Below are 24,746 nucleotides of genomic sequence, written 5' to 3' on the forward strand. Positions count from 1 at the left end.
GACGGTAGGCCGGTGGTGGATGTTGGTGTGCTTCCAACACTTGTCGCATTTTTTGATGAGCTCGGTCGCGTCTGCCTTCATCGTTGGCCAGTAATACCCCTCTCGTAGTGCTTTCTGAGTGAGGGCCCTGCCCCCCAAGTGTCCACCGCACAGACCCTCATGAGTATCGCAGAGGACGAGCTCGGCTTCAGAGGGTCGCAGGCAGCGCAGATAGAGGAGCGTGTAGGATCTTTGGTACAACCGTTCGTCTATCATGACGTATTTGGTTGCCTGACGCTCTACCCTCCTGGCGGCATTACGATCTACGGGGAGGGTCCCGTGTAGCAGGAAGCTCGCGAGTGGATCAATCCAGCTCAACTCTGCTTGAACGACGGGAGTGACCTCCTCTACCCCCCTGAGAATGCTAGGTCGAGGCAAGTTCTCTATATACACATTTCTTATGGTGTTGTCACTAGTGTTGGCTAACCGGGATAGGGCATTGGGCTCAGCGTTCTCTGATCTTGGGATTTTTCGGATGGAGTGTGACTGGAAGTTGAGCAGGGCCTCTCTTACTTTGGCTAAGTAAACTATCATGGTTGGTTCGCGAGCTTCGTACTCACCCGTAACTTGGTTGACCACGAATTGGGAATCACTACAGACAACAATGTGCTTGTCTTTCACTTCTTTTGTCAGATCCAACCCGGCTAGTAGCGCCTTGTACTCTGCTTCATTGTTGGATGTCGCAAACTCAAAGCGCAGTGCATACTCCAATTTCACAACGCTTGGCCTGTTCAGAATGATCCCAGCTCCGCTGCCCTGCTGCTTTGACGTGCCATCTACGCGAAGGATCCAGCGCTCCTCGTCCCAGTTTGCACTGGGCCTAACTAGGAGAAATGTCGTGCTGGTTGCTACTTTACAGTGCTCGAGCTCAATCAGTCTGGGAACCCCGGGCTTGCCCGCACTGGGGGCCTCGTGTTCTACCAACTGGGGACTTCGGAAATAAAGGTGCATTCTAATGGGGCTAACTACAGGATCGGTATTAAGCTTATGAGTTATGATGCTAGGGTCTATGACGGGCATTTCTACCGCAGACCATGCAAAAACATCTAAATTTTTGAGTAAGAAACTTACCAGTTGAGACTGCAGAGGCTCCTCAATAGAAGCACCGATCTGAAGTACTTGAGCTGGGTCCTCTGTCGAAGCCGGGATGGAAATGGTCTTTTCGGTGGGTGCGACACTCTGCCAACTGCTCTACGGGTAGCTCCATTTTGAGGTCGTCTACTACCTTGGCTTTTCCTTTGAGGGCGGCTACATAGCACTTGCGGAACTCAAGTTGATCGCCTTGCGTCACCCCGACTCCGAAGTCTGTTGGGAACTTCATCGCCAGGTAGTAGGTGGAGACCACTGCTTGTAAGGCATGGGTGATGGGGCGACCTACTATTATGTTGTACGGGGAGGGATTCACGACCACCAGAAACTCATGGTTGAGCCTTACCACGCTAGGCCAGGTGCCGACCTCCACAGGCACAATGACTCTCCCTAAAGGCCTGACCTCCTCTTCACTGAACCCTACTAGTGGAGTGTTTGCGGGCTTCAGGTCGCCTTCCTGGAGCTGAATTTGATCGAAGGCTGCTTTGAAGAGAATATCCTCTAAGCTGCCCAAGTCGACGAGGACACGCCTGACCTCGAAGTCATTGATCTTTATTTTTATGACGAGTGCATCATCATGGGGTTAATGGACCCCTCGCGCGTCGTCCTCTGTGAAGAAGATTTGTTCATCCATCCTTTGTCGCTTCGAGGGATTCTGTTCTTCCTTGGCGGCTTCGCGAGCTGATGACCAAGCTGCAACTGAGGTGCAGCCCGCGACAATTGATCCTTCGACAATTACATGGATAGTCCTCCGAACTGGTCTCTCATCGGGAGGCTGCCTCTGAGGTTGCTCCGCTTGCCTACTGGATTTGGGAGCATCCTTATTTTGCTCCCCCTGCCGACCTATTTTATTATTATTATTGTTCTGTACAAAATTTCTCAGATATCCGCGACGGATGAGTTCCTTTATCTCGTCACAGAGGTTTTTACAATTTTCGGTACTATGACCGTGATCTCTATGAAAGCTATAATACAAATTTTAATTCCTAACATTGGGATCGGCCTTCAGCCGAGGTGGCCACTTTACATATGGGGCATCCTTGATCGTTGATGGAGGTAGATTTGGCCCAACCCCTTGGTTGTGCGACACGTGGAAGCAATCGGGTATGACCTGGCAGGAGCGTCAGAGGTAAAGAGGAAGCAAGCTCGGACGAGTTAAAGGTTACCCCTATTCTCTCAGTCCCTTCCCCCCTGTCATCAGAACTCCTCGCTGTCCCCATGCCCAAAGATTTCAAACTCCCCCCGCTAGACAAATATGATGGCTCCTTTGACCCAAGTGATCATGTAGATGCTTTTCAGTCCCAGATGCACCTAGCGAGGCCCAGTGAGTCTTGTATGTGTGTGGCCTTCACTACCACCTTCTGGGGAGTGGCTCGCACCTGGTATAGGAACCTGGCCCCTAGGTCGATAAGGAGCTGGACTCAGTTCGTACAAGTCTTCACTGCGCACTTCGTCACCAGCAAGCGGTGCCCCTGAACTGATGAGAGCCTCCTCGGTATAGTCCAGAAGGAATGGGAGTCCATCTGAGGCTATATCAAGCAATTCAATGACGCGTGCTTACAGATACCACGCCTTGACACCGCAGTACAGCTCGTAGCGGCCAAGAGGGGAGTGATGCACAAGGAATTCAAATGGCACATGATGGTTAACCAGCCCGCAACCATAGCTGAGTTTCTCAAGCTCGCAGACAGGTTCATAAGAACCGAAGAAGAGATCAACCAAAGAACTGAGGGCGGGTTTGAAAAAAGGAAGAGGGAAAGTGAGCCTTCCAACCAAGAGGACAAGAGGAAGAAAGACTCTGCTTGGGAGGCGAAGCCAAGTCAGCCGTTCCAAGCTCCCGCGTCAGATCGGGCAGCCTACACACCCTTGAACGTGAAACGGGCCGAGATCCTGATGACGATCAAGGACGTCTTGTACATAAAGTGGCCACTCCGTCTGAAAGGGAACCCGAATGAAAGGAACAAAAATTTATATTGCAGCTTTCACAAAGACCACGGTCATAGTACTAAGCACTGTAAGAATCTTCGTGACGAAATAGAGGAACTCATTCGTCACGAGTACCTAAGGAATTTTGTATAGAATAATGGTAATAATAATAACAATAAGGCAGGTCGACAGGGGGAGCACAGTAGGGATGCTCCCGAGTCCAGTAACCGGCCCGCAGAGTAGTCACAGAAGCAGCCCCCCGAGGAAAGGCCAGTTTGGGGAACAATCCATATGATCGTTGGAGGATCGATTGTAGCGGGATGCACTTTGGCAACAGCTCAGGCATCAACCCATGAGGCCGCTAGAGAAGAACAGAACCCCCCAGAAGACCTCATACTCTTCACCAAGGACGACGCACGTGGAGTTCACTACCCCCACGATGATGCATTCGTCATAAAGGTAAAGATCAATGATTTCAAAGTTCGATGCGTCCTCGTCGATTCAGGCAGTTCGACAGACATCCTTTTCAAAGCGGCTTTCGACAAACTCCAGTTCCAAGAGGGTGACTTGAAGCCTGCGAACACCTCACTAGTCGGCTTCAGCGGAAAAGAAGTAAGGCCCCTAGGAAAGGTTACAATACATGTGGAAGTCGGCACGTGGCCTAGCACGGTGAGGCTCGAACATGACTTCTTGGTGGTTGCAATCCCCTCCCCATACAATGCCATAGTAGGTCGGCCGATCACCCACGCTTTAAGGGCTGTGGTCTCCACCTACTATTTAGCCATGAAGTTCCCCACGGACTTCGGCATTGGGGTAGTGCAAGGCAACCAGTTTGAGTTCCGAAAATGCTACATCGCCGCCCTTAAGGGAAAACGCAAGGTGGTCAGTGACCTCGAGCTGGAGCGACCCGTGGAACAGAACGAGGAGCGAGTTGCCCCCACGGAGGAGACTGTTACCATCCTCGTCTCAGCAGAGGACCCAGCCCGAACACTTCAGGCCGACACTTCCCTAGAGGAGCCCTTGCGATCCGAACTAGTACGCTTCTTACTCAGTAACTTAGATATTTTCGCTTGGTTCGTGGTAGAAATGCCCGGCATAGACCCTAACCTCATAACTCACAAACTCAATACTGATCCTGTAGTTAGACCCATTAGACCGAAGAAACGCAACCTAGCCCTAGAATGATGGAGGGCGGTCGACGAGGAGGTTGGAAAGCTCCTTGCAGCAGACTTCATAAGGGAAGTTCATTACCCGAGCTGGGTGGCCAACCCCGTTCTGGTGAAAAAGGCCAACGGCAAGTGGCGCATGTACGTCGACTACACCGACCTGAACCGAACTTGCCCAAAAGATTGCTTCCCCCTCCCCAGGATCGACCGCCTAGTAGACATGACCTCGGGGCACGTGTTGCTAAGCTTCTTGGAAGCCTACTCGGGCTACAATCAAATCAGGATGGACCCGACCAACGAGGAAAAGACTACCTTCATAACCGAGTCCGGCCTGTACTGTTACAAAGTTATGCCCTTCGGACTAAAAAATGCTAGGGCAACCTTTCAAAGGCTTGTGAATAAGCTGTTTAAACCCTTAATTGGCAGTAAAATAGAATGTTATGTAGACGACATGGTCGTTAAAACCCAATGTTCACATAAGTTAATACAAGATTTGCATTCTGTCTTTCAAATTCTGTGCCAATTTACCATGAAGCTAAACCCAAACAAGTGTGTCTTCGGTGTCACTTCGGGTAAATTCCTAGGGTACATCATCAACCGGTGCAGTATTGAGGCCAACCCGGACAAAATAAAGGCCATCTTAGATATGAGACCACCCCAAAAAGTAAAAGAGATTCAGAGGTTGAATGGCAGGATAGCCGCTCTGAGTTGTTTTATGTCCAAATCGGCAGACCGCTGCCTACCTTTCTTTAAAGCAATGAAAAGCAAAGGGTTCGAATGGGACTTAGGTTGCCAGCTCACGTTTGACAAGCTCAAAAGATACCTTGCCGGTATCCCAGTTTTGACTCGGCCCGAAGAGGGCGATGTCCTAGAGTTGTATCTCTCAACAAGTGATGAAGTGGTCAGCTCGGTACTAATAAAGGTAGTAGACCAGGTCCAACGACCCATCTACTATGTTAGTAAAGTGTTGTAGGGAGCAAAGATGAGATACCCGGAGATAGAAAAACTAGCCTACGCATTGGTCATTGCAGTCCGCAAGCTCCGCCCATACTTCAAAGCCCATACCATTATCGTCCTCACCGGCAAACCCCTGAGGCAAGTGTTACTCAGGCCCGAGGTCTCTGGTCGATTGGCGAAGTGGGCCATCGAGCTTAGTGAGTACGACCTCCAGTACAAGCCGTGAACTGCTATCAAGGTCCAAGCCTTGGCGGATTTTGTTGCGGAATGCACAATCAGCTCCGAAGTCCATAGCTCGGTCGAAGCCCCTAGTCCGGGTGAGCTCGATGCTCCCAGGCCGGTAGAGTTCGCACCCAGTTCGGTATCTCTCCTGGTTAGGCCAAGCGCGAACTGGGATGAAGAGCCCTAGATCCTTCACGTTTATGGCCCCTCAAATCAGTAGGACAGCGGAGTCGGAGTAGTTCTTCACGGTCCAAGTTGCACAAAACTGGAGTACGCACTACACTTCGAGTTTGCGGCATCCAACAATGAGGCAGAGTACGAGGTGTTGATAGCTGGGCTAGCCCTGGCCCAAGAGGTAAAAGCCAAACACATTGTCATCTACAGCGATTCCCAGCTCGTGGTCAATCAGGTTACAGGCGAATATGAAGCCCATGAACCGACTATGATTGCCTACTTAGCCAAAGTAAAGGAGGCTCTACTTAACTTCCAATCACACTTCATCAGGCAAATCCCGAGGTCGGAGAATGCCGAGGCCGATGCCTTGTTCCGGTTGGCCAGCACCAGTGATAACACCATGAGGACTGTGTACATAGAAGATTTACCTCGGCCTAGCATTCTCAGGGTGGCAGAGGAGGTAGCTCCTGTTGTCCAAGCAGAGCCGAGCTGGATCCATCCACTCACGAGCTTCCTGCTACATGGAATCCTCCCTGCAGACCGCAATGCCGCCAGGAGGGTAGAGAGCCAGGCAGCCAAATACATCATAATAGATGGATGGTTGTACTGAAGATCCTACACGCTTCCCTACCTATGCTGCTTGCGATCTCCCGAAGTAGAGCTTGTACTTCACGACATTCATGAAGGCTTGTGCGGCGGACACCCGGGGGGCAGGGCCCTTGCTCAAAAAGCACTATGACAAGGGTACTATTGGCCAACAATGAAAGCAGACGCCGTTGAGTTAGTCAGAAAATGCGATAGGTGCTAGAAGCACGTCAATATCCACCATCAGCCCGCCGTTGACCTCAAGTATATCACCAGTCCATGGCCCTTTGCGCAATGGGTCATCGACCTACTCGGGCCATTCCCGCCAGCAATAGGTGAGAGGAACTTCCTAGTAGTGGCGGTAGATTACTTCACGAAGTGGGTAGAAGCTGAACCTCTCGTGACAATCACAGCACGAAACGTCCAGAACTTCTTTTGGAAGAACATAGTATGCCGCTTCGGGTTACCTCGGGTACTGATTTCTGACAATGGCAAGCAGTTCAAGGATATCAAATTCCAGGAATGGTGCCAAGACATGGGAATTCAGCAAAACTTCACGTCGGTTGTGCACCCGCAAGTCACGAATAGAGCTATCCTCCACAGACTGAAGGCCAGGCTAGACCGAGCTAAAGGACTATGGGCGGATGAGCTACCCAACGTCCTATGGGCGTACCGAACTACAGAGAAGACCGCCATCGGAGAAACTCCTTTCAACCTCACCTACAACACAGAGGCAGTCATCCCAGCCGAAATCGAAATCCCCTCATTACGGCTAGAAGCGTACGGTGACAAGACCAATGATGTTGAGCTACGTACCAACCTCAACCTACTCGATGAGGTGAGGGACCTCGCCTACATCAGGACCGTAACATACCAGCAAAGGGTAGCTCAATACTACAATGCCAGAGTCAAGAAGCAAAACTTCCGCGTCAGCGACTTGGTTCTCCGCAATGTCATGGTACCTGAGCCTGGCATTGGCAAGCTCAGACCAAATTGGGAAGGACCCTACTGAGTAAAGAGAGTACTCAGAGGAGTGTACGAACTCGAAACCCTGGAGGGTAGACAAATACCCCGGGCTTGGAACATCGTCAACTTAAGGCGATATTACCTGTAAATTACCGAACTAAGTGGATTAGGAGCCGCCCCCAAAGCCTAATGGCCAGAATGCCGAGCTAACAAGGACCTCGGCACCATAAGACCCAGTCGCCTCTTCGTCATGGGCAAAGCCTAGGAAAATATCCTAGCCAAAGGGTTAAAGCGCCGAGCTGATAATGACCTTGGCACCATAAGACCTAGTCGCCTCTTCGGCGTGGGCAAAGCCTAGGAAAGTATCTTAGCCAATGGGTTAAAGCCTTGAGCTGATAATGACTTCGGCACCTCTTCAACGCAGAACCAAGTGTTAGCACCGAAAGAGCAGGCAACACGGGTATGAAACCCGAGGTGCATAGCTCGCTCTGAGCTAGGCCTATTGAAGACACCGATAAACTGACCCAGGCGGAGAACAGATCGGGCATATAGCCTTACTATGTTCTCACCTTGAGAAACGCCCTCGCTTTGGGGACCTAATTCTAACAGTTCACCAATTTTCATTTACAATCTATTCAAAAAAAAGGAGCTCGCAGGCTCTACACATATCACTTCGGAAGCACACCTCCCTCGCCCAAAACATTAGCAAGAACTTCGGCAGCACTCGGGGCGTCTGCTTCATCTTCAGAGTTCGGGTCATTGTCAGCTGCAAGAGCCATCTCCGGAGTGTTACGCGAAGTGGTTATGGCACGGGTGTCGAGTTTGGGGTACGCGTGCCTTTTCATCCACCGGCTCAGTTTGAAACCCCTTCGATACGAGCCCACCATCAGGTCGTTGAAGCGCTCCGATGCGATGTAATCGTCGACGACCTTCACTTTAGTGTCCTCGAGGGCCTGGAAGAAGATTTCGGACTTCTCCTTGATATTGGCCTTGAGGTATTCCACCTTGTGCTCCAAGGCCCTTTTGAGGTCGCGAGGTGCTTTACAACGAGCCTCAAGGCGTCGTTCTCTCTCCGGAGCCTCTCCAACTCATTCTTCTAAGCCGAATTGCCACCCTCAAGACAATGGATCCGCTCCCGAGCTGCCCTCAATTCGGCATGCGCTACATTGGAAGCCTCTTTGACAACCTGTCCCTGCTTTAGACTCCTCTCTGATTGAAGAATTAGGGCATGGATAGAGGAGTTCACTTGCCAAGTGAGAAACAAGTCAGCCCGCGCGAGAAGAGAATAATACAGCATAAAGAAAAAGACAAGGGAGACCACTTTGACTTACCACCATAGCATGAGACACAGCGTGTGCGCCGATGTGACCTGGAGGAAGGTCAGCCCATGTCGAAACCTCCGCAGGATAGACGGCCTTCTTGCTCTTGCAGAGAGCACAACTCGGAGTCAGCACGCTACCAGCCCCCTCCTGGCTCCCCGAACTAGAGAGTACTATCTGGGTATGGGAAGCTTCCGTGGTATCGACCTCCCGAGATTTCGCAACCTCGGGCTCCCTAGGAGACTTCAGGTTGATGACTGGAGGATAGCTTGGGACTTCGGGCTCCACGGTCCGAGGAGACTCGATGCGAGCCCGCTTAGTAACCGCTTCCTTCTCTTCATCCCATCAAGCAAGTTGACACCACGGGTCTTCTCCGCCTCCATGACACCTACAAAAAGAGCTCGGCATTAGTAAAAAAAAAACCTGAGTAAAGAAACCTACCCGGACTCAGACTGGCCTAAACAAGCTTGGCCTCCGTAAGGTAATCTCCGCACTCGAGCCTGACCTGGGCCCAAGACTGGAAGGTCTCTGCCATGTCTTTATCTAACATGACAATAGGGTCAGGAATGTCTGCCCTCCAATGAGTGGGAAACAGCCACCCCGTAGCACTTCGTACCACGAAGTAGTCTTGCTTCCATGCCGGGACCTTACTTGGAAGTTTGTGTAGAAGTTTAAATCCCGGGTGGGGAGACAGGTAATAGGCCCGCCTATGCTCGGGGAGGAAGCTCGCTTGCTTCTTAAGCATAAGAAGGGCGGAAAAAATTTCTAAGTCTAGAGGAATGACGTGTTCACAACAGAGGGAGATGGTTCCAACGACATTGCGGATGGAGTTTGGGTGGAGCTGACCGATGGTGACGCCGAAGTGATTCAACTTTGACGATTAGGGGATGAAAAGGAAGGCGCAGCCCGGCAATGAGTTGCTCCCGAAAAATCACGATCTCATCCGGACCATGATCCCAAGGGAAGTCGCCCGTAGGTAAGCTATAAATATACTCCCCAGGCAGGTTGGACTAACGAACAAGAGACCAAAGTCTCTCAGACGTCATAGTGGAGGGTCCGAACTTGTCTGGCATCCAAACTCGACGATAAGTGGATTCCAAGCTGCCAGAGGTAACCCGAACTGAAGGCCCTACCTCCAGCTCATCCAGAAGGTTGTCGAAAGAGGCATCCCAACCTGAAGTCTCCGCCTCAAGCCCTCCTAAAAGACTATCTAAGCTACCCGAACTACCCGAACTAGACACTGAAAAGGAAAGGAAACTGAAAGAAGCTAAGGGGACTCACAAAGGAAAAGCTACCGAACTAGGAAAAGTGACGCAGGCTGAAGACCTTGGACGCGAGCTCAAGAAACAAGCACTGAATACTGGTGAAGGAAAAGTGACCAGGGCCCCCACTATTTATAGCCGCTATGCCCATGCATCAACGGTTAAGATCAAAGCCATCCAATGACTCTCAGAAAAACCGGTTGCACGACCCCTGAGGTGAAATCAGTTTAGTGCGAACTTTTGACGTCCAAAAACTGATAATTGTTTGACGTCCGCGTGTGAGCTGTACGCAACCCAGGTTGACCTTTAGTCGAGCCGAGCTGACCTTGGTTGAGCCAAGAGAATAGGCGGGTCAGACCGGAGAATCTCTGAACTGGACAAAGCACGCCACGGGACAAATCCACCCATCAGTCCGTAACTCCCCATGCCAGGTCAAGACCCCGGGCACGGGGAGTGGGGGGCAATTGATGGTGGTAGATTTGGCCCAACCCCTTGGTTGTGCAACACGTGGAAGCAGTCGGGTATGACCTGGAAGGAGCGTCAGCTCGGCACAACGACATAACCATATCCCAAAAAGAAGCCCGAGCTCCCCGAGGGGAGGCCCCCGAGCTCCCCGAAAGGAACCCGAGCTCTCCCTAGAAGTCCCGAGCCTTGCAAGGAACCCCGCAAAGGGCGAACCCGGACTAACCCACCTCGGGTCAGTCCGGGCCACACCCCGGCACCTCGGAACAGTCCGGGCCACACTCCTATTCAGACTCAAGATCATCTCGTGTACCACTCCGACACCTCGGCTCTAGGTCATGTGACTGAATAAACCGTACATGACAAAGAAGCCCATACTCTGAGGCAGCGCGCCTAACTGATCAGGGATTTGACAAATGACAACTGCACTCCAATGACCACTTGCTACCGCCATCTCAGTTGTTGCAGAGGCGGTCCTGAAAGAGAAGATAGTGGTGGTTATGCCTGTCCCCCATAGAGGCAGTTATATCTGATCTGGCAGAGGCTTGGGAGTGAGTGCACCAGGGTGGTTATAAAAGGCTCTATTTCCCCAGAGTAAAGGTAAGTGATATTTTTGTGCCTTCTAGTCTCAGAATCTCTCATTCTCCTTGCCTTCTCAAGAGTACTAACTTGAGCATCGGAGCGTTCCCACTGGGTTCCTCCCCCGGAATCTCCTGTTTCCTCCCTGTTTCAGGCATATCCTGCTCCATCAGAGGCAAGGTTACCGACAGCTAGGACCGACCAGATCGTGCATCATCATTCGGCACCGTCTGTGGGAAATGCTTCAAAAAGCCTCCCCCAACCTCTAGCTCTTTTCTAAAGAAAGAAAACTTAGCATTCATGGCTTCTTCCAGCAGTGATAGACGTAATGCCGACCTGAATGCCACCGGGGAACACCCTCAGCCCCCCACTATCTGCATCGGGCAATTCACCATCCCCCTCTCGATGGACGGAATCCCTAGCCTGAATGTGTCACGAATAGTGGTGCTTGTGAATGTTCCCCTTCCCCCCTCTGTCGAGACAACCTTCGCTGAACCAACCATTGTCCCCCTAACAACTAGCCAAAACCAACTTGATGATTTGATGCAATGCATGCGGACCATGCAAGCCCAAATGCAGCAGCTTCAGCAACACCAACTCTACCAGCAACAGGTACTACATCACGTCTCTCAGTACCACTACCAACAGCAGTTCCCCTAACTACCTCAGAGCCAGCCACAGCTCCCACCTCGGCACCCTGCTGTCAAGCAAGTCAAGCCCTCTCCTCACGGTGGGCGCCTTCACTGGGGGGAAGCTTCCTAGGCTCAGAACCCCTCTAGAAGCCAAGTCTCATCCCCTAGCAGAAGGGAAAGGCCAACTACCCTCGCTTCGCAGCATGCCGGTGGATCAGGAACCTCGCAACCTATCAAGCCAGCGTCAGCTCGACGTTCTCAGTTTGGGCTTCCGCTCGCGGAAAACCAGTTTGGCGCCTTAGCCGCAGACTACCACTAGCAGTCCAAGCCCGTTGAGCTCGGCAACACTGAAGCAAGCAGTGCCAACATCGGGCCTTCCATGCAAGCGCGGAGGCACTGACGAGCACACCGAACTACCACCCGCATCCTACCTGAGTTCAGAGGTAAAGAGGAAGCGAGCTCGGACGAGGTAAAGGTTACCCCTGTTCTCTTAGTCCCTTCCCCCCTGTCATTAGAACTCCTTGTTGTCCCCATGCCCAAAGATTTCAAACTCCCCCCACTAGACAAATATGATGGCTCCTTTGACCCAAGTGATCATGTAGATGCTTTTCAGTCCTAGATGCACCTAGCGAGGGCCAGCGAGTCTTGCATGTGTGTGGCCTTCACTACCACCTTCCGGGGAGTGGCTCACACCTGGTATAGGAACCTGACCCCTGACCTAACTACAGGCCATGAGGTGGGGGTAGGCGTAAGGCTTGGTTGGCTGTGCAGCTGGATGCCGAGGAGGGAGTGAAGGAAACTGTTGCTGATATTGGTATTGGGAAACCTGGTGCAACACTTGCTGCTAGTGAAACTGGAGTTGTTGGAACTGTTGCATCTGAGTCTGCATCACAATCTGGGCACTCCTAGCTGGCTGAAACCTAGCTCCTAGATGTGACAGATGACACCTGAAATATAGAGGAACGTGAAGGATTCCGAGGAGCTCTCCCGGCGGGAACACTCCAATGGCTAAGTTAGAGTTCTGAGAAAACTCAAGGAAAACACAGAGAGTTAAGAGTGCCAAAAGTGCTAGCTTCAATACCTTTGCTTCGCGAGGGTCGGGGTCCTCTTATACCGGAGCTTAGTCACGTCAGACATAACTGCCACTGCCCTAGCTGTTACTGCTAGGGCTAAGGTGGCGGGTGCAGGCTGCTGCTGCAGGGTACGAACTCGTCAGGCGTGCCATGCTTTTCAAAGTTGTCATGCACGATGCTGCCTGGCGAGAGACGTGGGCGCTGCCACCAGATCCGGTAGGTACAGATGTCAGGTAGATCTTCCCTGCAGGTTGCTGAGCTACTTTGCACCGAACCGCCTGGGGCTGAGATACCTTGCACCGAGGTGCCGAGGTGCTCACACTGGGGGCGAGCCTTAAGCAAGTATGAACAAGAGTGTTGACGGTGTTGTCCCGAGGTGTTTCTCCCTCGGGACATAGCCAAAAGTCGGGGTGCTCCCTTCTTAGGGAGGGAGAGCTCGAAACCCCTTAGGAGGAGCTCGGGACTCAAGGGGAGCTCGGGGCACTCCACCCTTAGGGATCGGGGTGAGCTGGACCTTGCTTCCCGGTGAGTTGCCAACCTACCGAGTTGTTCGACCGGGCTTCGGTGAGTTTGTTACGTCAAGTTGTGGCTAGGCTATCGTGCTGAGTTGCCACTATGCCAGGTCATGTCCACGTGTCCCCGTGCTACGAGGTCGGGCCAAATCACCCTACATCATTTATCATCCATGGTGATGGTTACTGCTCACTATAGTAGACACTACTACAAAGTTGAGATTCAGTGGCATTTTCTATAGTAACATTTATTTAATTGCCACTATTGTATGTATATGAAAAACACCATTATATGTATTTTTTAGTGGTTTATATAAAATTGCCGTTAGAATGTATCAAAATTGTCATTGCATCTACTTTTTTAAGCAACAATTGTTAGATTGTTGTTAAAATTATGTTAAAATGACACTTTCTTTGTGGTTTAATATTTATGTTTAGGGAAAATTGTCAATTAGTACCCTGTACTTTGGGCCTAGTGCCACTTTGGTTCCTGGACTTTAAAATGCTACAATTCAGTACCCAAACTTTTAAAAGATGACAATCCAGTATCTGCCATGAAGTAGATGTTAACCAGCTATTAAGTGGTATTTGAAAAAGACACAAATGCCCTTAGAGTGTCATCAAATCAACCATCCAAACATTGATAAAAAAATATCTGTCTCAAGTTCTTGCCTCTTCTATTCAAGAAAGTTGGGTTCAGAAAAATGCCCACATGAAATGATTATTTCACATAATTGTCAATTGTCATTCACATCATCTGTGATTTTTCTTTTTCCCTAGTGACAACTATTGTTTTTCCCTTATGTTTAAGAATCGATAAAAGAAATGTAAGTGCTGATTTTTAGTTCTTGGGCCCTAGTCTTCTCAATTTATAGCAAAAACAATTTTCCATCCAAATTCCAAACCCTACAAGAGTTGCGACAGGGCATTATCTCTTCCTCGGTGGTGAAGGAATGAGTTTTAATCTTTTGCTTTGAGAAAAAAGAGCACCATGGAGAGAGAGAGAGAGAGGGAGAAGCTTTGCCTTTCTCCTTCTTTTTCGTATTTGGCTTAACCAAAAAGAGAGGGAAAAAGGGAGAGAAGGCTTTCTTATTCAAATAGAGGAGAGAGAGAGAGAGAGGGCTTAGATGCAAGCGAAAAGAAACACTACCATAAAAATGGGTTTTAGTGATGGACGTTAGTGATGTACGTCACTATAAATAATTCTATAATGACGAAATTTCAAGTTTTGTCACTAAAAATACATTATTTAGTGACGATGAAATTTTCCGTCACTATAAAGAGATTATAGTAACGGATAGTTGAAGCTCCGTCACCAAATTGTAGTTTATAGTGACAGAAAATTGAATGTCCGTCACAAAAACATAAAATCTTGATATATAGTGAAGATAATTGTCATTCGTCACAACTAATAAACTTATAGTGACGGGTCACTTAATCATTGCCACTAAATATTGAGTTATAGTGACAGATAATTAAATCATCGTCACTAAATGGTAGATTATAGTGACAGATCATTGAATATCTGTCACAAAAGTATAAAATCTTGTTGTATAGTGACAGGCAACTATCATCCGTCACAATTGACTGACTTATAGTGACGAACAACTTAATCATCGTCACTAAATATTGATTTATAGTGACAGGCAATTAAATCATTGTCACTAATTGTTGAGTTGTAGTGATGGACAATTAAATATCTGTCACAAAATCATAAAAGTTGATTTATAGTGATGAATTAATATCAGTCACAAAATCTTTATTTATAATTATCGGTGTATTTGTTACAAAATTTTTATCTTTAATAACGAGCAATTAATGTTTTTTCACAGTTTAAAATCACATCTTCCTTTCGGGACATTTTTTGTAGTGGCATTTTCTCATAGTCATTGTATAAATGATATTTTGTTTAAAATAATATAATGAATTGGACATTTGAATTGTTGAATTGATATATTTAAACAATGGGCAATAGGTTAAACATTTAGATATTAAAAAAAAATCCATTTAAGTTCTACATAGGGATACTCTTAAGTCAAGTTTTTATAGACCATTAATAGCTTTTAATGTTGTGGATGTTTGATTGGTCCATAAATTGTGGTTGATAATATATCTAGGAATTGGCATTCGAGATTGATAGCCAATGAATTAATAAATTATATGAAAAATAAATATAAAATGTTAATTTATTTTTATAATCAAAATTATAGAAAAATATGCAGTTTTTTTTTATAAATTCATAACCAAAGTATACCATATATTTCTCTCTCTTTCTCCCTCCCTCTCTCTCTCTCTCTCTCTCTCTCTCTCTCTCGATACACACACACACTAGCAAGGCTCCATGTGATGCACAGTAAAATTTGAAAACCAAATAATAAGATCGAAGGAAGGTAATTCATAGTAAAATAATAAATGCATAATTACTATTATTTAAGGTTAATTAAGCCATAATTATTGTTAATGAATTATTTTTATTTTGTAATTAAATTTAAATAATAGTTGTTTTTCCCTTATGTTTAAGAATCGATAAAAGAAATGTAAGTGCTGATTTTTAGTTCTTGGGCCCTAGTCTTCTCAATTTATAGCAAAAACAAATTTCCATCCAAATTCCAAACCCTACAAGAGTTGCGACAGGGCATTATCTCTTCCTCGGTGGTGAAGGAATGAGTTTTAATCTTTTGCTTTGAGAAAAAAGAGCACCATGGAGAGAGAGAGAGAGAGAGAGGGAGAAGCTTTGCCTTTCTCCTTCTTTTTCGTATTCGGCTTAACCAAAAAGAGAGGGAAAAAGGGAGAGAAGGCTTTCTTATTCAAATAGAGGAGAGAGAGAGAGAGAGGGCTTAGATGCAAGTGAAAAGAAACACTACCATAAAAATGGGTTTTAGTGATGGACGTTAGTGATGTACGTCACTATAAATAATTCTATAATGACGAAATTTCAAGTTTCGTCACTAAAAATACATTATTTAGTGACGATGAAATTTTTCGTCACTATAAAGAGATTATAGTAACGGATAGTTGAAGCTCCGTCACCAAATTATAGTTTATAGTGACGGAAAATTGAATGTCCGTCACAAAAACATAAAATCTTGATGTATAGTGAAGATAATTGTCATTCGTCACAACTAATAAACTTATAGTGACGGGTCACTTAATCATTGCCACTAAATATTGAGTTATAGTGACAGATATTTAAATCATCGTCACTAAATGGTAGATTATAGTGACAGATCATTGAATATCCGCCACAAAAGTATAAAATCTTGTTGTATAGTGACAGGCAACTATCATCCGTCACAATTGACTGACTTATAGTGACAAACAACTTAATCATCGTCACTAAATATTGATTTATAGTGACAGGCAATTAAATCATTGTCACTAATTGTTGAGTTGTAGTGATGGACAATTAAATATCTGTCACAAAATCATAAAAGTTGATTTATAGTGATGAATAGTTTAATATCAGTCACAAATTTATAATTATCGGTGTATTTGTTACAAAATTTTCATCTTTAATAACGTGCAATTAATGTTTTTTCACAGTTTAAAATCACATCTTCCTTTCGGGACATTTTTTGTAGTGGCATTTTCTCAGTCATTGTATAAATGATATTTTGTTTAAAATAATATAATGAATTGGACATTTGAATTGTTGAATTGATATATTTAAACAATGGGCAATAGGTTAAACATTTAGATATTTAAAAAAAAATCCATTTAAGTTCTACATAGGGATACTCTTAAGTCAAGTTTTTATAGACCATTAATAGCTTTTAATGTTGTGGAGGTTTGATTGGTCCATAAATTATGGTTGATAATATGTCTAGGAATTGGCATCCGAGCTTGCTAGCCAATGAATTAATAAATTATATGAAAAATAAATATAAAATGTTAATTTATTTTTATAATCAAAATTATAGAAAAATATGCAGTTTTTTTTTTTATAAATTCATAACAAAAGTATACCATATAGTTCTCTCTCTTTCTCCCTCCCTCTCTCTCTCTCTCTCTCTCTCGATACACACACACACTAGCGAGGCTCCATGTGATGCACAGTAAAATTTGAAAACCAAATAATAAGATCGAAGGAAGGTAATTCACAGTAAAATAATAAATGCATAATTACTATTATTTAAGGTTAATTAAGCCATAATTATTGTTAATGAATTATTTTTATTTTGTAATTAAATTTAAATAATAGTTGTTAGTTAATAGTAAAATAAGTAAATTACTGTTTTATGATAAGTAATTGAATGGTGACGGAGTGGGTTTGGGGCAAAGACCATATTTCCATCCCCAATCCTGATTTTGAAAAAAAAATCCCCACTCTGACCTCGACCACTGTGAGGGATAAAAGTTACCCTCCATCCCTAATCCCTAACGAATACAAGTTTCCTGTGGGGATCTGAATCACCAAAATCTTTTAATTAAAAGTATTTTTGGAAAATAAATTTATTTAAAATAAAGAATAATTTAAAATATAAATAATATCTTAAATATATTTATATATATAATGTAAATAATCTATATATTATATATATAAAGCAAAGCGGTCGATGTCATCTACCCTCTCCTTTCTCCAAACCCCTTCCTCCTTAACTCTCTCTGCTTTCCCCTTCCCACCACTCCCATTTTTCCAACTCAACACCCTTTCTCTTCATTTCTTAATTAAGTAAGATGACAAAATTAACCAATTTACTATTAATTATGTAATTAAAGTTAATTAAACATTTTAACTAAAGGTATTTTTGGAAAATATATTCACTTAAACTAGAGAAAATTTAAAAAACATAAATAATATTTTTAATATATTTGATATATATAATGTAAATAATATTTAATATATAATAATCGGGGGACAAGGTAGGGTAGGGACTTCACTCTCCATACCCGTCCCCATCCTCAATTAGGGATCCTTATTGATCCCCATCCCCGCCCTTGCTCTATTCCCACCCTATTAATCCCCATTGGGTTGGGGAGGTCAAGTACCTAGCGAGGATGGGGAAAATTGCCATCCCTAAGTAATTATGTTAATTAAACAATCTAACTAAGTTTTATTAAGCAACCTAATAAAGTAAGTGTTAAAGGTTCAGTAAATTAAGTAATTATTACAAAAACTTATAATTAACCATTTTATTGTTAATTATGCAAGAAAACATTAGTACATAAAGCTCTTAATATCAATATTGGCTATATAGATAGATAGATAGATAGATAGATGTTGAAAAAGTTTGAACTCAACCCTAACTCCAATAGTAGAGGTGGACTCGAATTGAATATTTGGCTATTTGAGCTTGGCTTGCCAAAAATCCATCAAGCTCAAACTCGATTAATTCAAGGTAGAGATTTGGGCTCGACTCAAAAGCTCATATGTTCGAGCTCAAATGTGACCCAAGCTTCTTATAAACATAAAAATCAAACATATAAAAACATTTTTTATTTTACATACAAATATTTAAGAATTATAAAAATAATTTATTATTATATAAAAAATATTATTGATATATATATATATATATATATATATATATATGTAAATCATTGGTGAGCCTCATGAATTGAGCTCGATTAGCAAATGAGCCTATGTATTGGGCTTGAACTTGGCTCAAAGCTTGATTCCGACCGAGCTGAATCAAGCTTTTCACGAGCCTAGCTCAAGAGCTTGTGAAAAGCTTAATTGTTTCCACCTCTACTACTAAGCCTAGCTTGTAGTAGAGGTGGGTTCAGGGCTGGGATCATGTTCCCTACCCCGACCTCGACTTTGAAATAAATCTCCATCCCCAACCCCATTCCCTATTAGAGATAAAAGTTGTCCTCCATCCTCAATCCCTGATGGAGATGGGTTCCTCGCGCGGGGACCTAAAACCCCAAAATTTTTTAAGCAACAATATTTTTTTGAAAAATAAATGTATTAAAATAAAAGAAATTTTTAAAAATATAAATAATATCTTAAATATATTTTGATATATATAATATAAATAATATATATTTAATTTGGATATTATTTAATATATATAATCGGGGTCAAGGCAAGGTAGAGACTTCATTTCACATCCCCACCCCAACCTTGATTGGGGACCCCTATTAATCCCCATTCCCGTCTCCACCTCGCTAAAGCTATCCCCATCCCTGGCTTGATGTCAGGTAATTGGTAGGGATGGGGAAAATTGCCATCCCTACCTAATCATGATTTAGTAAATAAATTAATTAAATGATATTTTAATCAATAACTTTTATATTATTGTATATTTAATTATTAATCTTTAATTATTTAATTATCTAGCTAAATAAATTGATTAATATTAACAAATAGTTATTTAATTATTAATTAACAATTATTAGTTAATATTTATCTTATTAAAATTTAAAGTAAAATTTAACTATAATTTAACATCCACTTAATTCTATTTGAAAAATGATTGCATAATATGTAGGATTAATTATAAAAAACTTTTATTGTTAAAACATTCAAAATCTCCCGCCTCTCACTCTCAATATGCAACAAACAAAAAACCTTTCACTTTCCCTCTATATACAATGAAAATATAGAGTTCGGTTTGAATATGCAACGAACAAAAAGACCCTTCACTTTCCTTCATATATGCAGGAAAAATAGAAGCGCTTCAGAGTGAGAAACCCTTCACTCTCCCTCTCAATCTACCCAAACCTTCAAGTTCGGGCCTCTACTCCACGATTCCTGCTGCCACCAAAGCAGCTCACCAACGCAGTACTATCGTTGTGGACGGCTCCCTCTCAATCTACCAAACCCTTCAAGTTCGACCCTTCACTCTACGATTCTTGTACTGCCAAAGTAACCCACCACTGCAGCGCTATCATTTCGGACGGCTCTTGCTACCAAAGCAAAGCCACCATCGCAGTGCTACCATTCTGGTCTTCTTTTGTAAAGGTATTGCTTCTAATCTCCCTCTTTGTTGTTGGTGAACTTTGAATCCCTATTCCTTTATTCTTCGATTATCTACAAAAATTATTGTATAAATCTTTGGATTCTTTGTAGACTTGTGAAATGTTTCAGTAATTGAACCCTATTTGTATTTGCATAAATGGCTGATAGGAAACTTTAACTACTGCTCATCAAAGGCCTTGGCCTTGTTGAGAGCATCCTTCTCCAGTATGGGCCAACATGTTACCTAGGGTCAATAAAGCCTGAAAGTTCAGTAAGGGCAGAACTCATGGCAACATTACAAGACCTGAGAATGGATAAATATTTGAACTACATCAATCTACAAATAGAAAGAGATGCTAATATGGTGGTGGGTTGGTTATAAAACTAAAAACAAGGGCACTGATGGTCTAGGCAGATCGTGGAAGAGATTACATATCTAAGGGAGACAAATGTTACCTTTGATTGGACTAATAGATCTGCAAGTTGCTTGACTGATACTTATGAAGCAAGGAGTGAATAGGGAACTAATGGGGTTCTTTACATGTAGAATGCCTAAACTGAATATGGGGTAGGCATACTTGTAGAAGGGATGCTATGTATGTTGTATATATTTCATTCTTTGATTATTTTAATAAATCTTTAATAATCCATATATAAACAAGTAATAAACCTTTCTTCACCAATCAGGATCTTCCATAAATGGCACAACTAGTTGTTTGCGTACAATCAACTAATCTTCAAATGCATGGGATTGTTGAATAGTTTCTCAGTTTCAAGGTACAAGTCTCCTATGGTATCTTGTCTTCAACTTCTAACATTCAGACATATCTGGTGTCTCTCTTCTATGTTTGGTAAAATTCAACACTGGATGTTTTGAAGAACAACTGATGCAGGCTGGTCTTGGGATGGTGATAAAAGGTGATTGACAATTGGGCATCGGCAGGTTCTATCAAATGTGGGAGGTCCCTGGATACTTGTATATCTGATGTGGGAAGTAAAGGCTATGGCATGAATAGCTTATTCAGGTGGATCCAAAGATTGGAAAAAGGTTTGGCTGATAGTCTTGCTCGACTTTGGTGGCAAACTGCTTTAGATTGATCATAACTTGTAACTGCCAAAGGAACTGAATAATTTGGTATCTACTTTTCTGTATCATGGGAAGGTAGTAGTGTATTCCATTTTCATATTACAAACTTAGGTATGTTAATGTTAACAAAAAAACATGGATGATTATTAGCTACTTCAGCCTTGATGATTTGAGTGATTTGGCAGGAGAGTGGTTTGCAAAGGAGCCAAACCTTATGAAACTTTATGGCAATGACATGTGTTTACTATGGTTCCTAAACTCTTCCAACCATGGAATTGGAAAAGCAATTTCATTTTTTTCCTTTTGAATTCCTGTAGACTCCATTTGGAAAGAGTACAAATACAAATATGTAGAGTCCAAAACCATGTATTTTGTATTATTTTATATGTATTTGTATTGTACATATTTGTATTTGTACTCCTTCCAAACTGAGCCATATGTATAGTAAAATACAGTTACATGGATTAGTTTGTCAATTAATTTTTAGTCTTAATTTGCTCAACAGAAACAACTCTAGAATTGGAATTCCAATTCCAAATTATAGCCTCCATTCCTTGAACCAAATACTATAAAGAAAGTATAGCCATCCTTTAAGAAATTTTTATGGAAGATAGGGAATCCTATAATGGGTTGCATCGTCTTGCCTATGTTGTTCTGTCATCTCTTACAAGGGAAAATTGTCAATTTTATCTGCATTTATTTAATTTTATTTTTGAAAATCATGCACTAGGTAGTATCAAATCAAACACTTCCAACAATTTATTGCTCATTCTAAGCAAATCTTTCCACTCTTAATCTGAGTATCTTGGTGTGGGTGACAGTATTGAGGTGTTTTACAAGTGTTTAGTACATTGGTCTTGGATGGGTGAACTAGATACTTTGATCAATTTACAAAGTATCTTTTAGTAAGGTTTATTTAGAGAAGAAATCTTTTCAAGATAAATGGTTTATTTAGAGAAGGAATCTTTTCAAGATAAATTGTGTACTTATCATCTCTCTTACTTTACTGCTTGTGATAGGATGCCCACCCGCTATTGCTACAATACTTGTTTGGATTGGACTATACAAAACTCTTTCAAATGTGGCAGGTTAGGTAGAGTTCCTTTGTGTTATTCCTCCTTTTGGTATTCTCTTATTCCAATTTATGTTTAAATTTTCATGTATATTAATTCAAAAATCTAATTTTTGTGTTATTTTGTTTTTTCAGGTTGAATGCATTTGAAAAGAATAACAATATGCATGGATAAAGAGATTTGATATCAATATTTTTTATTTTTATTGTGGTTTATTATATGTAACAAGACAAATTGTCATGTATTTTATTTTAATTAATATATTAAATTTTTGTAGAAATTTATTTGCCAATTTAATATGATGTAAAAAGAAGACGGGTGATTTTTCACATAAACTTGATATAGTGATGGATGACCATATGTTGTTTGTTACTATAACAAGATTACGCAACTGTCACTATAGGCCTAACATTAGTGACAGGTTTGAAATTCGTCACCATAGCTAAACAGCTATAGTGACGGTCATATGTTGTTAGTTACTATAACATAACTCTATAGTGACGAACGTAACCATCACTATAGGCTTAACTTTAGTGACAGATTTTGAAATCTGTCACCATAGGTAAATGGTTATAGTGATGGTCATATGTTGTTAGTTACTATAACGCAACTCTATAGTGACGAATGTAACCGTCACTATAGGCCTAACTTTAGTAACAGATTTTGAAATCAGTCACCATAGATAAATAGCTATAGTGGTGGTCATATGTTGTTTGTTACTAAAACACGACTCTATAGTGACAAACATAACCGTCACCATAGGCTATAGTGACATCACTTATAGTGATGTCTTGAAATTCCGACATCTGTTCGTCATTATAAATCTATAGTGACGGATTTGGTCTATCACTATAATCCTTTTTTCTTGTAGTGAAAGCAATGGAAAGAGAGAGAAGAAGGGGGATCGAGAAAGAATTAGTGAAAAGAAGGGGTGTTTTACCTCTACCACTCTTCATCATCATCGACCGTAGTCCCTACACATCTCCTTCTATCTGAAGTTCAAATGCCATTCTCAAGATAAGTTGAGACATCTCTATTAATGTTAATGCCGAAAACGAGACAAAAGAAGGCTTTTTTCCAATCAATAGAGGTTGAGACATCTCCTTCTATCTGAAATTCAAATGCCATTCTTGAAGGGGAACGAAAGACCCAATTCATTGTCACTCAATCATATTTGCCTTTTGGTGAATATGTTTATCCATTAACGACATTTTTAGTTAATCAATCTACTGCGTTTCAGCATTTGAGCCAGTCTCTCCACTGCAACAACATTTTAATCCTTTAAGGTTACAATAGAGCTTGTCAGTGACCACATCAGATCCCATGCGCACCATGCAACTACATCAAGTGATTTAGTTCGATAAGAATCTCTCTCATGTTGTGATTTTCTAGGATAATCATTATCCTTATCTTTTTTACTATTGTAGTTTGTATCTAATTACACTTCTTTGTATACAAATACTGTAATGAATGCATCGAAAGTATCAATGAAATTACTCTTCTTTTAGCCTATTCTCATATGGTATAAGAGCTCCATGCAACCTAACAATCCATATCTCACCTTTCCATATCTCTCTTTGACTCACTTGATCATTGCTCCCAATAATCATGTTAGTTAGCAGTGGAACCTCCATTACTCCTAGTTCACAATTTGCAACTTTTAATCCTGGGCAACACTTACATGATCGATATCCATTTGACTTGATGAGTAAGAACAAGGGCTATGTTGATGGCTCTTGTCCTTACCCGCAACAACCCTCCTCAGTTTTAAGCTCCTTCACTTCCTCTAACATACAAAAAATATGATTTCTACCAGCAGTTTGGGTGATAGAAAGGCGACTATCATTAAGAAATATTGATTTTTAGCGGCATTCAATTAAAATTGCTTCTAAAGACCAAGTGATTGTTGCTGAAGAGGGGGTAAGTTGGTGAATGAGATTCACAGTCCCATTGACCAACATATTTATGTTGGGATTTTAAGAACAAGTGGGACCCATAGTAAATTTCATTTTCATGAGTAAATGATACCCTTCTCATAGTCGGGTAAGTTCGGTTTCCCGAGTGGGAGGCAAATGAAAAAAATGTTAAAATGTCAAAAATTTCCCCGTGACATATAAGGCCGGCAGGCTGTGAGCAATGGGCTGAACTACACACACCGTTGGGTCAACCTGTTGCCTTCTCGAGCCTTTGCCTTCTCAGTTGACAGTTCACGCTAGATAATCACATGCATTTATAATTGGATCATGTGACCCTCTCGGCCACTAGCGGTCACCCATAAGTGACCGCCGGTGGTAGGGAACGTCTAGATTCAGAAGGTAGCATTAGCGGAGGATGTGGTAGGCCCATTGACTAAGTCACTGACACAGAAAGTGTTTGAGAAACACGTGGATAGTTTGGGATTGAAGCTTGTATCAGATTGAACCTAAGTGCAAGTGGGAGCTGTTAGACAGTGTATGCCCTTAGCTCCAATCAGATTGATGTACAGATCAATTATTGTAAATGAGTGAAAGTACATAATTGATTCATGTTATATCTGGTGTGTTTATGTGTAATTACCCTTAAACTAGACACTTATGAGACTCGTGTTAGTTTAGAATGTTCACAGCCATTGGATAGACCTATGGAGGTTTATCCTGCCAAGGTTGACACTAATGTGCTACCAAGTCGGTTGGAACAACTTATCTCAGCTGCCAGGGTTAGACCCGAAGCACATGTAGTG

General features: G+C 43.0%; 1 protein-coding gene and 1 long non-coding RNA gene across 2 annotated transcripts; both read left to right on the top strand.

Annotated features, from left to right (window-relative positions):
* The first annotated feature begins 6,693 nt into the window (after positions 1-6,693).
* LOC148844035 (uncharacterized) lies at positions 6,694-12,287 on the top strand. Its single transcript, XM_088959484.1, has 2 exons — positions 6,694-7,116; positions 12,150-12,287. Exons 1-2 carry the CDS (start codon positions 6,694-6,696, stop codon positions 12,285-12,287), a joined length of 561 nt encoding a protein of 186 aa, XP_088815610.1.
* A 7,235-nt stretch (positions 12,288-19,522) lies between these two features.
* On the top strand, positions 19,523-22,307 carry LOC148844036 (uncharacterized). The gene is made up of 3 exons (XR_016103637.1): positions 19,523-19,870; positions 21,974-22,042; positions 22,162-22,307. It is a non-coding gene; the product is annotated as an uncharacterized LOC148844036 (long non-coding RNA).
* Positions 22,308-24,746: the final 2,439 nt, after the last annotated feature.

Source organism: Nelumbo lutea, chromosome 8 (assembly GCF_056320005.1).
Source record: "Nelumbo lutea isolate HS-2025 chromosome 8, American lotus-T2T, whole genome shotgun sequence".
In the NCBI taxonomy this organism is placed as follows: Eukaryota; Viridiplantae; Streptophyta; class Magnoliopsida; order Proteales; family Nelumbonaceae; genus Nelumbo; species Nelumbo lutea.

Excerpts from the sequence above, each read along its gene's own strand:
- LOC148844035 (XM_088959484.1), top strand. The coding sequence starts at position 6,694 with ATGGGAATTCAGCAAAACTTCACGTCGGTTGTGCACCCGCAAGTCACG. Across the intron at positions 7,117-12,149 it reads TGGTTCTCCGCAATGTCATG|CTGGATGCCGAGGAGGGAGT; the intron begins GTACCTGAGCCT and ends TTGGCTGTGCAG.